This window comes from Mustela lutreola, chromosome 9 (assembly GCF_030435805.1).
Source record: "Mustela lutreola isolate mMusLut2 chromosome 9, mMusLut2.pri, whole genome shotgun sequence".
In the NCBI taxonomy this organism is placed as follows: domain Eukaryota; kingdom Metazoa; phylum Chordata; class Mammalia; order Carnivora; family Mustelidae; genus Mustela; species Mustela lutreola.
Window position 1 is genome coordinate 25,402,130 of NC_081298.1, and position 15,519 is coordinate 25,417,648.

Sequence of the window (15,519 nt, forward strand, 5' to 3'; positions counted from 1 at the left end):
AGATGTTCAGAAGTCAAATATCCTAAGGGCGCCTGGGTGGCTCAGTCAGTTAAGCATCCACCTTGGTCTCAGGTCATGATCTCTGGGTCTTGGGATCCTGCCCCGAGTCAGGCTCCCTGCTGAGCCTGCTTTTCCCTCTCCCGAAGCCCCTCCCCCTCCACTCATGCTCTCTCCTTCTTTCTCTTTCTCAAATAAATAAAATCTTAAAAAAGAAAAAATTAAGTAAGTAACATCTCCTAGATCAACCTCTGCACCTCTGCACAAAAGTAATTCTGGAAAAAAGCTCAAAGTCCTACCTGAGACCAGTTCAAGCATCCCCTGCCAAGCCCAAGGAGATACTGGTCCCTAACAGCAGAGATGCCAGGGCTGCTGCCAGGAGCCAGGGCTGCAGTGACAGATCAAGAAACTGCTCCAGGATGGCATCTCCACTCCTCTCAGCAGCGAGGTCAACAGTGTCCTCTCCAGCTCTACCACTGTGGGTTTTAAAACATCAAAACTTGTATCCTTCTCAGCTTAATGTAATTTTGTCAACAATTTTCAGATGCAACTTGACTGCCAAGAAAAGAGGCATTTCCTTTTCAAACATGAAGAAAGAAGAGGTAAGTCAGTGACTACTGGAACTTGAGAGGACCCTGAATATTAATATCAAGATCAAGATCACACCTTTAGTTGATGTCAACTACTCCACCCACCCACATGACGCTTAGAACAATGTTCTTCCTGGGCACATGGGTGGCTTGATCAGTTAAGCATCTGACTATTGATTTCAGCTCAGGTCATGATCTCATGGGCCATGGGGTAGAGCCCCCATGTTGAGCCCTATGCTCAGTAGGGAGTCTGCTTGGGATTCTGTCCTGCTGCTCCCCCCACCCCACACTCTATAAAATAAATCTTTAATGCAGGTTCAAATGCCAAAGATTTCAAAATACCATGATTCAAGAAGACAGCTTCTCAGTGTGGTTCGGTAACTACTTACCCACCTCCTCCCCCCAAAAGAAAAACTCTTCTTAAAGACTGGGGGAAAATTTTAAATCACAAAATTAGAAATTCTTAGGAAAGGTTTTTAATTATTTTTATTTCATTCAACATTGAATTATTTCTTATCTCAGCCTTTAAATAATTAATAGGGAGGGTGGTGCACACAGAGGCAAGCTGGGATAGCCTACAGCTACCTGTAAAAAACACAAATAATTTATTCCATTCAATCATGCAGAATTTAAATTTTAAACTAAAAACAGCAATCATATGTAATTATACGTTTAACTCTTGCATCGTTTTATAGAAAAACATATACCAAGGGAAAAAAAAGTGGTACTGGGTTAGAAATCTCTGGAATGCTAAAATCCGGATGACCATGAGGTATGACCTTAAAATCACTGCAACTACTTCAAAATATATCAACAGGGCCCCATTATGAGAACAATTAATACAAATGTAATAAAAACTACTGGTGAGCAAGCAAGGGAGGAAAGGAACCTGCAGGGCACTCAAGCCTGACTGGGATAACCCATGACAGATCCCAGCGCAGCTCGTGTAGAGTCTTGTACTGCACAGCGATTCAGGGATGGGCGCAGGATAGGCCCCTTGCCCCATGGATTCTCTCTCTGCAGTCTCTGACACCCGTAGCCCACTGAGCAGGAAGCAGATGCTCCTCCTCCTGACCTAAGCATACAGTAGCTTAACTATGTCAGAGTGCCTGTGTCATTCATCTGACTTCGCATCTACATGCAGGGGTTGTATCATCTCAAATCATCACAAGAAGGGGGGAGGATGGGATGCTGACATCCTCTGAGACCACATTCACGGAACAGTACACTGTTCCACTTGCTCTGTTGTTGCTAATCACTGTGCCTAATTTATAAATTATTTTATCATAAATAGGTCTGTATAGGGAAAAAAGGTAGTGTATGAAGGGATCAGTACGAGCTGCAGTTGCAGGCATCCACTGGGGGTCCTGGAAATGGGTCTCCTGCAGATAAGGTGGGACTGCTGTATGAGCAAAGCTCTGCCCGCAGCCTGCAGCCAAACACACATTGAACCATTTGTGACTTCTATCAAAGTTGTTTCTTTCAAACTTTTTTGTTTTGTTTTTTAATGGAGGCTCCATGCCCAGCATGGAGCTCGATGCAGAGTTTGAACTCAGAACTCTTGAGATCAAGACCTGAACTGAGGGGCACCTGGGTGGCCCAGTCGGTTAGGTGACCAATTCTTGGTCTCGGTTCAGGTCATGATCTCAGGGTTGGGAGAGATGGAGCCTCCGCATTGGTCTCCGTATCAGGCTCTACACTGGGCATGGAGCCTGCTTGGGATTCTCTCTCTCTCCCTCTGCCCCTTCCTACCTTTCTCTCCCTCTCTTAAACAAACAAACAAAAAAAACGACCTGAGCTGAAATCAGGAGTCAGATGCTTAACCAAATGAACTACCCAGGCAACCCTAGAGTCAAAACATTAATTAAAACACAGAAGTTGGGCGTCTGGGTGGCTCAGTCATTAAGTGTCTGCCTTCCACTCAGGTCATGATCTCAGGGTCCTGGGATCAAGCCCCACATCGGGGCTCCCTGCTCCACGAGGAGCCTGCTTCTCCCTCTCCAATGCCCCCTGCTTGTGTTCCCTGTCAAATAAATAAAATCTTAAAACACACACACACACACAGAAATTGTACTTCACAATTTCATTGTGAGAATTTTCTCTAACTTTCAAAGTGTATGTAGCTGATGCTGAGAAACATTGTGCAAAAACAACAACAGCAACAACATTGTGCTTTTCTCTGAACCAAAGCTGTCCCTCTCCTGATGAAAACTAAGCCCTGGGGCATCATTTGCCAGAACTAGGCACTCCTCCATTCTTTTCTGCTCCAGTATCCTATCAGCTTTTCACAAACCTAAGTAATTCTCTCTAGTCCAAAAAAGATCTTGAGCAAAACCACCCTTGAGCCACTGAGCCCCACTGAGCCAATGAAAAGATGTGCTCTGGAGACCTGGGATACAGGCCTGGAGGAGGACCACGGTCTCAATCACTGGTCCCTGGCCTCCCAACCACAGCACTGACTCCCTCATTCATTTTGGTAAAGATCAGAGGACTCTAGCCACACACTCCTTTTATATATTCAGTCTGCACACTTGTATAGTTTAACCCTGGACTTAATTTAATAGTCTACATTGCAATTTTTTGAGTCACACGTTAAGGCTGAATCTTAGAAACTCATCTCTGCTCCCACTGGAAAACTAGGAAGAACCCATAAAGCCAGCTCTGTTAAGACTTACCCAGATGGACTGAATCACACCTACCAACTTCCCAAATCTCATTCTACAACCAGAACTGAAAGTTGAAGACCTCAGTAAAAAGAATGAATTCCTCTTCCTCCTCTTCCTCATGCCTGCACCCAGCTTCTCCCCACCAACAATGCCTGCAGACTGGGGAAAACACTCCAAATAAACCAGGAAAAAGGAGCCTTTTTTTTATTTTAATTTTTAAGGTAAGATGTGATGGAACTGCCAACTGCTGACAGATCACTCTGCAACTCTAAATCTCTCTCGATACCATCTACAAAGTTCTAGGCTTTGGTAGCTGACCTGCATTGTGTGAACTCAAAAGTAGGACATCGTCCTAAATTTTACATCAGCACTGATCACAGGCTCAGGTTCCATGTGGTTCAGGACGATTATTTCTACTGCCACACTCTCTGTTGACACCAGCCAGATGTGGGTCACCTGCACTAACCTCATTATGTTCATCAGACTTAAAGCCTGGGTTGTGTTTGTGGACTGTGATGAACTATGGTAAACACCACAAAAGGAGTTCCTTATGCCAAACCTTGTAAAATATTCCTTAAAGAAAAACTTCTCCGGAGTCACTTCGGTTATAGCAAAACTGCTTCCTGTCTACCACATTACATTCTACAGAGTACACCTTGAAATAAATACAAGTTTTTAAATCAATGAATCTGAATTACTGAATCACAACAGAACCTTCATTTCAAGGAAAATGGTGAAATGTGTGGTTAGACTTCAATTTCCCTCAGGAAAAACAGGATGAAAATCATAGTCTGAAAACCTAAAGGAGCTGGACCCCTCTATACCACCACCTAGCTGAAGAGGAAACAATAAAGGAACGTGTTACTTATTTCACAAAGTACCTGAAGCCTATCTTAAGCAGTGCCCTCCTAAATTTTCAGGATACAAAAATTCTGTCCTGAACTTTTCAAAGATCTAGAACTTCTAAAGAAAGTCAGCTGACCTGAAGCACCCATACGGGGCCATCTAACGTTGCGGCTGCTTTTTCTAGCAGCTCATTCTGATGCCAACTAGCAGCACCCAGTGAGCAAGGCACTTCAGCCAACATCATCATCCCCATTTTGCGGTCAGACGAGAGAGATCAATTAGCTCAGAAATCACAAAGTTAGGAGAGACCTGCAAGGACTCAAATCTGATGTTCCCCTGTCAGATTCACACTTGAACTTGCAGGCCAAAGTACAAATCTGGGGGCTACGTCAAGCCCTGGTTGCCTGGGACACAGTAAAATGCAGATTTTTAATCTTCTGACTTAGAATTTCTGGAGATGGGACTTTAGAAATTTGTCAGTCAAGTTCCCCAGGTGATTCTGAAGCCCATTAGTTTGAGGACTACCAGCCTGAGTGAATCTTAAATCCCAATCCAGCCAGAGGACCCATGTGTTTACCTCTCCTCAAGCAACAGAGAACTCGCCAAGCAAACCAAACAGCTTATTCAAGTTAACTGCACCAATAACCTAACCTGAACTATTCCTACCAAGATTTTATAGGTATCAACCTAAAGAACAAGGTCGTCAGACTTAGGTCAGAGGTACATACAGATCAGCTTCACTCCTTCCAAAGTAACTTCTCAGTTGGCATCGCCCCATAGTATCTTCACCAACTTCATGCACACCTGGAGGCATCTTCTCATAGACTGCCAACACATGGGGTGTCAAATTCCTTTTGAAAGTACACATTTCAAGGAAGGTATCGTGCCATTAATTTCTAGAGGAAGTAATATGGATTTAACCCTAGGCAAAATCATCAAGTTGGGTTTACAGAGCATCCATAATTGTGGCAAGAACCCTAAAAATCATAGAGAAACTACCTCCTACCCCTTATCTTTATTTCATACTGAAAATGGCATCAAGTCTCCTTTTGAACTCATTTCTTATGGCATAGAATTTTAAAAGGGAGGGGAAAATGACAATTTCAGGTTATTTCATAGATTCAGACTGTGTTCACTGCCTTTGAAACATACTTTCTGGGGGGAAGAAAGTATCTCCCCATGGCATCCAGCAAGCACTGTCCTGCTGTAGTTCTCAGGAGGAATCCACCTGAAAAGGCTTCAAGGCTTCGGGGCCAAGCCTTGGACTTCTCAAAGACCTCTCACAGTAGCATGAAAATGTCTAACTGCAGGAGGCTGAGAAATGTAATGTGAAGAACGGAGAAAAAAGGAACAGGCTTAGAAATAAGTACATTTGAAAAAACAGTGAAAGATTGAAAAGATCACTCTGAATTTAAGAAAGAAGAATCGGTATCTTACCATTTGAACCTAAAAGAATATACTCAGGGCAAGACAAATTTCAGAAGACATGACACTCTTGAAATACAGAATTTTATTTAGAAACTGTTTAAAGTAGAAAAAAACCCTGTCAAGAAAGACCAGGTGGAAAATGGGTTCCCAATAAAATGGAATTTTAGGGCAACAAAAGTCTAAAAGGCCACAAAAGAGAAATAGCACCACTGTTATTTGAACAATGGCTAGTTACTTGCATTTTTTTGGCATTGTTAATCACTGAATCTGGGTTTTCCTCTGAATTCCACACAGAGCATGCACTACACAACAATTTTATCATAAAATATCTGCTTTCTACACACATTTTAGGACAAGCTACCACCAGGAACAAATCAATACAAATACATCAGGGGCTGAACAATCTCAGTAGTGGGTGACACACATTTTGCAGAATTCTGCCAAACAAAGGAACTGAATAGGCCAGGGGCAAAGCAAATGAGGAAGAGTTAAGGAATGAAATATTTTAAATATTAATAATTAATTCAGACACGGTACTGTATCTTCTGCAAAAGAAAATTTACATTTAGTAACACACTAACGAATTTTATCTCCAAAGAGATTAGTGCACTGGCAAAGTATTCCGATAACAGTGGAGGGCGGTGGACAGCAGGTACCGAGAACACCCAGCCTTGCAGATCCCAAGGTAGCGATGGCCTTCACTGGTCACTCCCTTTGCCAGAGGTCCAGAAAGAACTTGCAGCGTGACCACTTGCCTGCTGAACTTACACTCTAAGCAGCAAACTTTAAGGAGCCAAAGAGGAGTCCCCAGTGGGCGAGGGGAGCAGAGAAGAGAAACATGTTCAATGTAAACTTAAAAGACAGTAAAATGGGACACGACCCGCATTCAAATCCCAGAGATGTGGGCAAGTCCCCAAAAGTAGTTGTTAGATTTAAAAACTGGATACACCTCATCTCCCAAAAAACACAATACATAAAAATTTCAGGGGTAACTGGAAAAATCGTCAGAGAAATGTTCAATGAAATTCAAGCTCTTCGACTCAAACATCTCAGGGCTGAAACACACCCTCTATTCATTCAGGCAACAATGCCTCTTGCTTCTTAGAGCAGGGATACTATTGGTCAAGGACACCAAATGGCTTTACAGAGCAACTTTTTAAACTCTCCTTTTGGGCCAAGGTCTAGGCCTTTGAGGATTCAAGCAACCCTGCAAGGCCTATGAACAGCAGATTCCAAAGGTCCAGAGGTCTGGCCCTTCCTTCCCAGACACAATGTCAAACACGAAAATGTCCTGTCATGTTACATTTTCTATTTTGAAATATGGAAGCATATTTTAAATACTCTTAAGGCATTTATTTATTAAAACGTTCTCTGCCAAGATTTCACATTAGCTTAAAATTCAAATCAGTCTTTACATTTCTCTGAGGTCTCCACCTCAGTGTATCACATAAAAACACCTTCTCCAGCAATCAGTGTTACCAGCGTCCACTCGGTAAGCCCCATGGTCAGCCTCTTTGTTCCCCAGGTGACCCAACTAGATGTTAATACTGCTCTGCTACAGGGTAAAAGCTCCTAACTCAAACTCATTGGAAATGGGGTGAAACTTCTGCAAAGTGCACTTTAAGAAGAGGTACTGTTTGCTCATGAAAAGAAACCAGTGAGTCCTCTAAGAATAATAAAAGGGGTATTTTACAGTTAAGCACATGATTTGGAGTGAAGAATTCGGATGTTGCTCTGCTGGTCCAGGCTGTTAGTACTCTTCTTGTTCCTCCTGTGGGCCCCCTTCATCAGGTATCACAAAGCCTTCCTAAAATGGGAAAATGAGAGGGAAAAGCTATTACTCAGTACCAAATGAAGGATCAGTTTCTACCATAGGGCCACTTTCCTCGTATTTACAGCCTCTCAAAGTCAACGGCTCTTCCTATTTCTACTGCACATTTGATATTTACTAGCACAAGGCCACGTGACCACCACTTTATTAGACAGTGGAAACACATCTCACAAAAGGCAAAAACTAAGCATAAACTTATCTTCAAAAGTGGATTTCTTAATTATGTCGATTATGGTGATGATTTCACACATCAAGTTGTACTTAAATAGGTACAGTTCATTACATCATTACGTCAATCAATAAGGTTGTTTTAAAAAAGAAAATAAACCCTCAAAAACCCCTGAAGTCATCACAAAAGTTTCATACCACACAATCTCCTTGCAATAAGCTGTCTACAGAGCCAACTTTTCTTTACACCTTCCTTTGATGGCACTTAAGGACCATGCATGCCACTGTGGGTATTGTGGGTTTACCCAAAACACTCATAATCCCACAGTAGTTGCCAACACTGATCCAACATTAATGGTACAGGACACAGCCGATTTGCAGCTTCCACCTCACACATACTCTAGGGCATTCTGGCATGTGATAACGGCTACAGCACCATAAAAATCAGAATTCCCCTTTGACCACCATGGTTTTTTTCTTCAACTAAATCTCTACAGCTGAATTTACTTAAGATAGAACGCCACTAAAATAATACTCAGACTAGACCAAGGACCCTATATCTTCATCATCTTTGTTTCACTGAAGCTGGCAAAGAGCAAGCCCAGAATAAGGATTTACTGAACAAAGTACCATCTTTTCAGTCATCTGTCTTCATCCCCCAAAATTCATTGGCATATTTAGAGAACAGTGCTAATGACAATATCAATATTTCCTTATATTTGCATACTGTCAAGCATACTATAAAACACTTATACACTGTAACTTGATCTTATAGACCTTACTAGGTGTGCAGATTTATAAATAAGCAAAGCCACTAAACAATGGGCATAGCAAGATACCAAATCCTAAATGTAGGGGAAAATCAGTCTTCCCTGATCAGCTAGCATGTCATGATTAATATCAGCAGATTCAGCTGTGTAATAATACACATGGATCCCAAGACCATAAAGTACAGAGAGGAAATGGGAACCAGGCACACTCCAGGGCAGGAGGAACAAAGACACAATCCGACAACTACGGGCAGGGGACATCAAAAAAGGCCATGAGCATGGTTCCCAGGTCATGCCAGGGGGCCTGATAAAATGGAGCTGAGAGGTCTAAGTTGCAGGGGGTGGAGTGGGGATGGTGGAGTTAAGAGCATTTTGTGGCACTCATCACCAATCAGCGGCCATAAACCACAGAATCTGGGCAAGCCAGCCATCTCCTTGTCCTATTCCTACCTCAAAGGCTCACAGACCTCAAGGCAGAGGCTGAGGCTGAGCAGAGATGACCTCTGAATGACTCTGAGAGGTCAAAGTCTTTTGATGAATTGCTATCCTGGAACAGGACAAGCACTAGCACTGAGTTTGCTGAAAACAACCAGATAAAATTAACTTTGTCTGGAAAAATGGCAAGAAGAAATCCTGGTGTCAACACGTACATCTGTGGCATAGAGAATGTCCACGATCCTCTGCAATACAGGGTTGTTCTCCCCCTCGTTCTCCTGGCAAATCAATTCAATGTTCCTTAGCTTTCCAAAGTAGAAATCTCTTTCTTTCTCCAAGTCTTCGACAGTAAGTTTCAATACGTTGACCTGCATAAGACATTGGAAAGGGTGAGATACTCAGCATTTACATACCAATAACATATCAGACAAACCGCTAAGCCAAACGAAGACGTGGTCTTCCATCACACTAACATGGATCAAAACCCATTTCTGTTTAGTATCAATTTGGATACATTGGGTAACAGGTTATTAGAAGAAATTTCATGGTTTTCTTTTCCCTTTTTTTAAACGTGGCTACTAGAAAATTTTAAATTATGTATGTGCCTCACATTTCTGGTTTGCGTTCTATTCCTCTTGAACAGTACTGCTCAAGTACAGGTTGGGGCCACAGGGAAGGCCGAGCTAGGAAAACAAAGGTGCAGAGACTGAGCGCAATTCAGGCAGCAGGGAATTTTGAGAGCCAGAAGGGCACCACAGACATCATCATCTAGTCCAACCTTCTGAACCAGCTGCAAAAACTGAAGCAAACAGCTGCTTTAGCTCCTCCATGGCCTCACAAGGAAGCCAGAGATAGCCAAAGGGATCAAGTCCTATCGGAGGGTGGAAGAAAAACTCTTCTTCATAAGCTGCAGTCAAGAAGTATCCAGAGATGGTGTTCAGAACCACCAGGACCATTCTGTCATCATCAAAGGCCTGAAGAGACCAAACCAGAATCAAGGTTCTAAACAGACTTTCAGGGGCACCTGGGTGGCTCAGTCATTAAGCATCTGCCTTCAGTTCGGGTCCTGGGGTCCCGGGATCAAGCCCCCCATCGGGCTTCCTGCTCGGCAGTAAGTCTGCTTCTCCCTCTCCCACTCCCCCCCTGCTTGTGTTTCCTCTCTCGCTCTGTCAAATGAATGGATAAAATCTTTAAAAAAGAAAAAAACTGAGAATTTCAATGAAATAAATATAATATAAATAATTAAACAACCATGTATAGAAATAAACTATCAGCCACAAAGTGGAGTATGAGACAGGATAAAAGATAGAAGGGCAAGACTGGAGCACCTGGGTGGCTCAGTCAGTTTAAGAGTCAGACTCTTGATTTCAGCTCAGGTCATGGTCTCAGGGTGAGATCGAGCCCTGCATCAGGCTCTGCGAGGAAACCACTTCAGATCCTCTTTCTCCCTCTGCCCCTCCCCGAGCTCACCCTAAAATAAATTAATCTTTTAAAAAGGGGGAGGAGAGAGAGAGCTAACCAACCCCAGCAATAGGAATCTGCCTTAAATCTTGAGTTCTAAGAACCAAGAGCCAGGGAAGAGGCCTACTAATCACATTAGTGACTTGGGAGTAAAGGGAAGTCAAAAGTTATGCTACACTTTGGAGTCCATCACTCAAGGTTCACTAGTGCCTTCCTCACAAACCCACTCCAATTTCCTTGGCCTACACATCATCAAGGGCACCAGAACTCAGCCTTCTGGGCTCCACTGAGGAGCCAAAGCAGGCTTCCTCCATGATATCATTCAATTAGATATATCCACAAGAGGGGCACCTGGGTGGCTCAGTGGGTTAAGCCTCTGCCTTCAGCTCAGGTCATGATCTCGGGGTCCTGGGATCGAGGCCCCACATCGGGCTCTCTGCTCAGCAGGGAGCCTGCTTCCCCTCCTCTCTCTCTGCCTGCTTCTCTGCCTACTTGTGATCTCTGTCAAATAAATAAATAAAAATCTAAAAAAAAAATTATATATATATATATCTCCACAAGAAACAGAGTATACACTGAAAGTCACTGGCTTTCGCTGCCCATTCCTTTAAATGCTTACCTAGGAGATTGTTAAAACTCTGTGGCTAGTAATCAATGCCAATGCCACTCTTAAACCTTCTCTTGTAGTAAAGTAATAGCTATAACCTAGAAAACCTAAGGAGAATGCTTTGGACCTGCACAGGCCAAAAGAGTAGCTAGGAGCCTCAAGTGGCTATCTGGGTACTTGAAATGTGGCCAATGCAATTGAGACAGGCGGCAAATATTAAATACACACAAATACACACTGGATTTCAAAAACCTAGTAAGGTCTTCAAGCATAAAGTATCTCACTGACGATTACTTGTATTGGTTACATGTTAAAATGGTAATACTTTGGATACATTGGGTAATGGGTTATTAGAAGAAATTTCATGTTTTTCTTTTCCCTTTTTTTAAACGTGGCTACTAGAAATTTTAAAATTATGTATGAGCCTCACATTTCTGGTTTGCATTCTATTTCTCTTGAACAGTACTGCTCTGGACTCAAATCAAGTCAAAGTAAACTCCAGGATGCCTTAAGAATGCAGAACTGCTGCATGAGGTAATCCATGTAGAATACACCGCTGTCCTCTTGCCCTAAGAAGCTGGTCTGGCTCTATTTCCCACATCATTTACATCTCCCAGACCTCCACACCTCTGTCAAAGGCCACAAATTCAAATACTTCCAAGAGGCCAGACAGACCAGGTAAAAGAGCCAAGGGAGTTAGTAACAGGGTGTTACAGATAAGGACCCCGGCAGCCTGGAGAAAACCTAAAAAAAAAAAAAAAAATCCTTCATATTAACAAAAAAAAAAAAGGAAAGCCTGCGCGAGCCTCAGTACTCTGGAGACAGGGCTTGGGCAGCTGACTCCACCCTCCGGGTAAGTCATTTTAACCTCCCCAGGCACATTGTCCCTATCTGTGAGACCTCACAGGGCTAATGCAGAAGTGAAGTACTCACTAGAACAAGGGCAAACCACTCTAAAAATGTCCATTATTTTTGTTTTTATTATTAACATTTGTGAAGACAATCTGACTCATGTGAACTTTTTAAAAAAGACACTCCAGAATCTATTTTGCTCTATCAAGACCATGGACAAGAACCATAATAATCACAATTGCTTTTTTTTTTTTTTTTAAGATTTTTATTTATTTATTTGACAGAGAGAGATCACAAGTAGGCAGAGAGGCAGGCAGAGAGAGAGAGAGAGGAGGAAGCAGGCTCCCTGCTGAGCAGAGAGCCCGATGCGGGACTCGATCCCAGGACCCTGAGATCATGACCTGAGCCGAAGGCAGCAGCTTAACCCACTGAGCCACCCAGGCGCCCCACAATTGCTTTTTATCCACAGCCATTTTCCTCTTTTATCCCAAATGCCATTCCAGGGACCTGACATAACATCAGCTCAACTACTATGAGAAAAGTAAGTCACAACACAACACAGTAAGTTCAGAGAAGTTAACTGACTTGCCCCAAGTAGAAGCAACAGAGCCAGAAAAATCCCCAAATCTATACAACCCAAAACCTGTGCCCCACCACACAGGACAATAGCTGTGCCAAGAGCAGCAGTCCCACAGAATCCGCTGCATCTTCTCCTCTAGAGTACAAGAAGCCCGGGCTGGCCACCCAGCCCCCTATGCTTCCTGTGCACATCCTTGCCTAGAAACCGACAGTTACAGTGCAGTCTCCTTACTCCCCAGGATTTCTGTACTTCATTCACAGTGACAGTCCCCAGAGGGTACTCAAGGCAGCCACACTAATGGGGATGGTGGCCCAGATAAGGTACCTTAACATCAGCACCTAGAAGCACAGGGCACACACAAATCAAAAGACTGAAAAAGGGGGCGCCTGGGTGGCTCGGTGGGTTAGGGCTTCTGCCTTCAGCTCAGGTCATGATCTCAGGGTCCTGGGATCGAGCCCCACCGTCGGGCTCTCTGCTTGGCGGGGAGCCTGCTTCCTCCTCTCTCTCTGCCTGCCTCTCTGCCTACTTGTGATCTTTGTCTATCAAATAAAGAAAAAAAAAATCTTTAAAAAAGACTGAAAAAAACAAAAAAAACACAGGGGTGCCTGGGTGGTTCGGTGGGTTAAGCCTCGGCCTTCAGCTCAGGTCATGGTCTCAGGGTTCTGGGATGGAACCCTGCATCGGGCTCTCTGCTCAGCAGGGAGCCAGCTCCCCCCGCTACCCCACCCCGGTTATGGTCTCTGTCTGTCAAATAAATAAATCTTTAAAACAAACAAAGAAACAACAACAACAACAAAAAAGAAACAAACAAATATCGTCTCTGGGCAGGCTCTTAGGTCCTGATCTCCTAGGAGCAGGGCTAGGGTCATGAGAGGTTCCAGGTTCAAGTGAGGCCACTGCCCCTAGGTTTTAGGACTTGGCTTTCAGGAAAGTGAAAGGATTCAATTCCAAACACACAGGAATCATAGAGCATCCTTAATTTTAAAACTGGAATTAATGAAGAAAATCACCCAAAAGCAAACAAACAAAACTATAAGGGTTGGTGAAAAAATGTCTAAGTCTAAACTTTGTTCAGATCCAGAGACCTCTGCTAAGTACCTTTAGGATATTTAATCCTGAAGCATACATTCCAAATCACAGAAGAGTTTTCCACACCAGTTCCACTCTAACTTAGATCTCTAGTGACCCAGGATTTCAGCACAGACACCGCAGAATCTTTTTTACTATTTAGAAAGAAACTCTCCTTTATCTTCTGTCGGAGCCAAAATTCAAGAGACACTCTGTGAATCCCACAGAACGCTGAGAGGTGTTCCGGAGATCTTCAACACGGTTCTACTGTACAGGCGGGTTTCCAGAGACACTGGCTTCTGTCACACTAACACATCTTAGACACGCCCGCTCCCACTCTTCCACCCACACCCCCACACTCCCAGTTCCCACACAGCACCCAAAGTGCTCACAACTCACGCCGAGGACTGCTTCAGCAGGGGGACAAGGCAGGCCTTCCTCCAAGAACACAGACAAGCCTCCCCCTGGTCAGGGCTGCCCAGCACCTTTACTCCTGAAGCGACTCCTGTCTCGGACAGAGGCGGTGCCTACCTGCTGCATCAGTTCGGCTGCTTCGTCATCCCCGTTGCCCACACCAGGGTTCTTTCGCACCACACCCGGGCCAGTCTTAGGGGTTGCAGTAGTTCTGTGTGTTGCAATGGGCCTCTGTGGAGCTGAGAGAGCAGCAGAGCTTTTTTTAAGAAGAGAAACTTCAAGATAAAAAACCCACCAGACAAGAGGAGCCTGTGACCAACGGCCCTCCACAGCTGTGCTGTGCAGGGACCCAATGTAGAGAGCTCAGCATGCAAGACCGCACTCCCGTGTTTGCCCAGAACGGTTTCTATGGCAGCAGAGTTAGGTACCAATTTTAGCCACCATCTTTTGTTCTGGGAAGGAGTCCCTCTATGAGGTCTTTTTTCTGCTGGGGTAAAGAGCACTATCATCTGAAAGCAACACAGTCCTTCTGGCACACACCAACAATCTACCTTAACCTAGCTCCAACCAAATCCACACAGAGGGTAACTTCGTGGAGCAAAGACAAATTTCATGCCAGGAGTGGGCTCACAGTCCCAGCTGCTGCCGGGTGCCCAACGTCTCCCATCTGGAAAATAAGATGTCCCCCATCTTAGAACCTCAAACTCCTTGGCTTGGGAAGAGAAGGGTGGCAGACTGATCTTAACACTTGTTACCTCAAAACCTGCATCTTGCTCACCTTGTAAAAGGAGGTTGGGAGGGTTAGGAGAGGAAAGCAGTGCCATGACTAGGACTTACAGACTTCTCTGTGAATAGAGCCAAAAGCTGACAAAGTAAGGAAAGAGTAGTGTGGTTAAAACAATCAAGAATAATCAAGAACAGGCTACCTTGAGGTAAATTTATGGTTCGTGATTTTAATCATTTCTTTAGCAATTATTCTGTAAAGCTGTACATGATGCCAGGCTTAGAAATATCTGATCTTCCTGACACCCCAAAATGTTCAATAACTGTAAGGCTTTCACCTGCAGATACAGGCACTTCCTCTGGGTGATCTCTAGTATATCTTTATCCCCAAGATTAAATGCTTACTGCAAATCTCCACTTGCCTGTTCCCAGCATCTATGCAGATCCCCATTCTAGCAAGCTAAGCACTAAGTATCTGGAGAAATCAGAACCCTCACACTCTACTGATGGGAATATAAATCAGTGCAGCCACTTTGAAAAGACTCAGGTAGTTCTGTAAAAGGTTAAACAGAGGAACCATATGACCAAAAAATTGTGCTCCATAAGTTAGGTATCTTCGGATTTATACCCAAGAGAAATGAAAACACAGGCCCACACAGAAACTTGTATAGGAATGTTCAAAGCAGCACTATTCCTAACAGTTCAAGGGGGGGAACAACCCAAATGATCATCAGCTAAAGAATAAATAAAATGTGAGGGCCCCTGGGCGGCTCAGCCAGTTAAGCGTCTGACTCTTGATTTCAGCTCAGGTCACGATCTCAGTGTTCTCTCGTTCTCTTGTGAGAACAAGCCCCACATCAGGCTCTGCACTGGGCATGGAGTCTGCTGAAGATTCTTTCTCTCTCCCTCTGTTTCCCAAAATAAATTAAAATAAAAAGGTAAAATGTGGTATAGTCATACAATGCAGTATCGTTCAGCCACTAAAAATAATGAAGTACTGACAGGTACTATGACACGAACATGAAAGTATTGACAGGTGCTATGACATGAACCTTGAAAACATAATGCTAAATTAAAGAAGCC

At 43.7% G+C, this 15,519-nt stretch overlaps 1 protein-coding gene across 3 annotated transcripts in view; it reads right to left on the minus strand.

Moving 5' to 3' along the window:
- Positions 1-5,594: 5,594 nt before the first annotated feature.
- Positions 5,595-15,519, minus strand: part of MAPRE1 (microtubule associated protein RP/EB family member 1) — a 28,055-nt gene continuing 18,130 nt past the window's right edge. For all 3 annotated transcript variants that reach the window (XM_059133545.1, XM_059133546.1, XM_059133547.1), the window contains exons 5-7: positions 13,831-13,952; positions 8,947-9,099; positions 5,595-7,334 (exon numbers count right to left, since the gene is read on the minus strand). In XM_059133545.1, the coding sequence (XP_058989528.1) occupies positions 7,278-7,334; positions 8,947-9,099; positions 13,831-13,952 (332 nt within the window). In that variant the 3' untranslated portion in view covers positions 5,595-7,277. The remainder of the gene's footprint in view (positions 7,335-8,946; positions 9,100-13,830; positions 13,953-15,519) is intronic.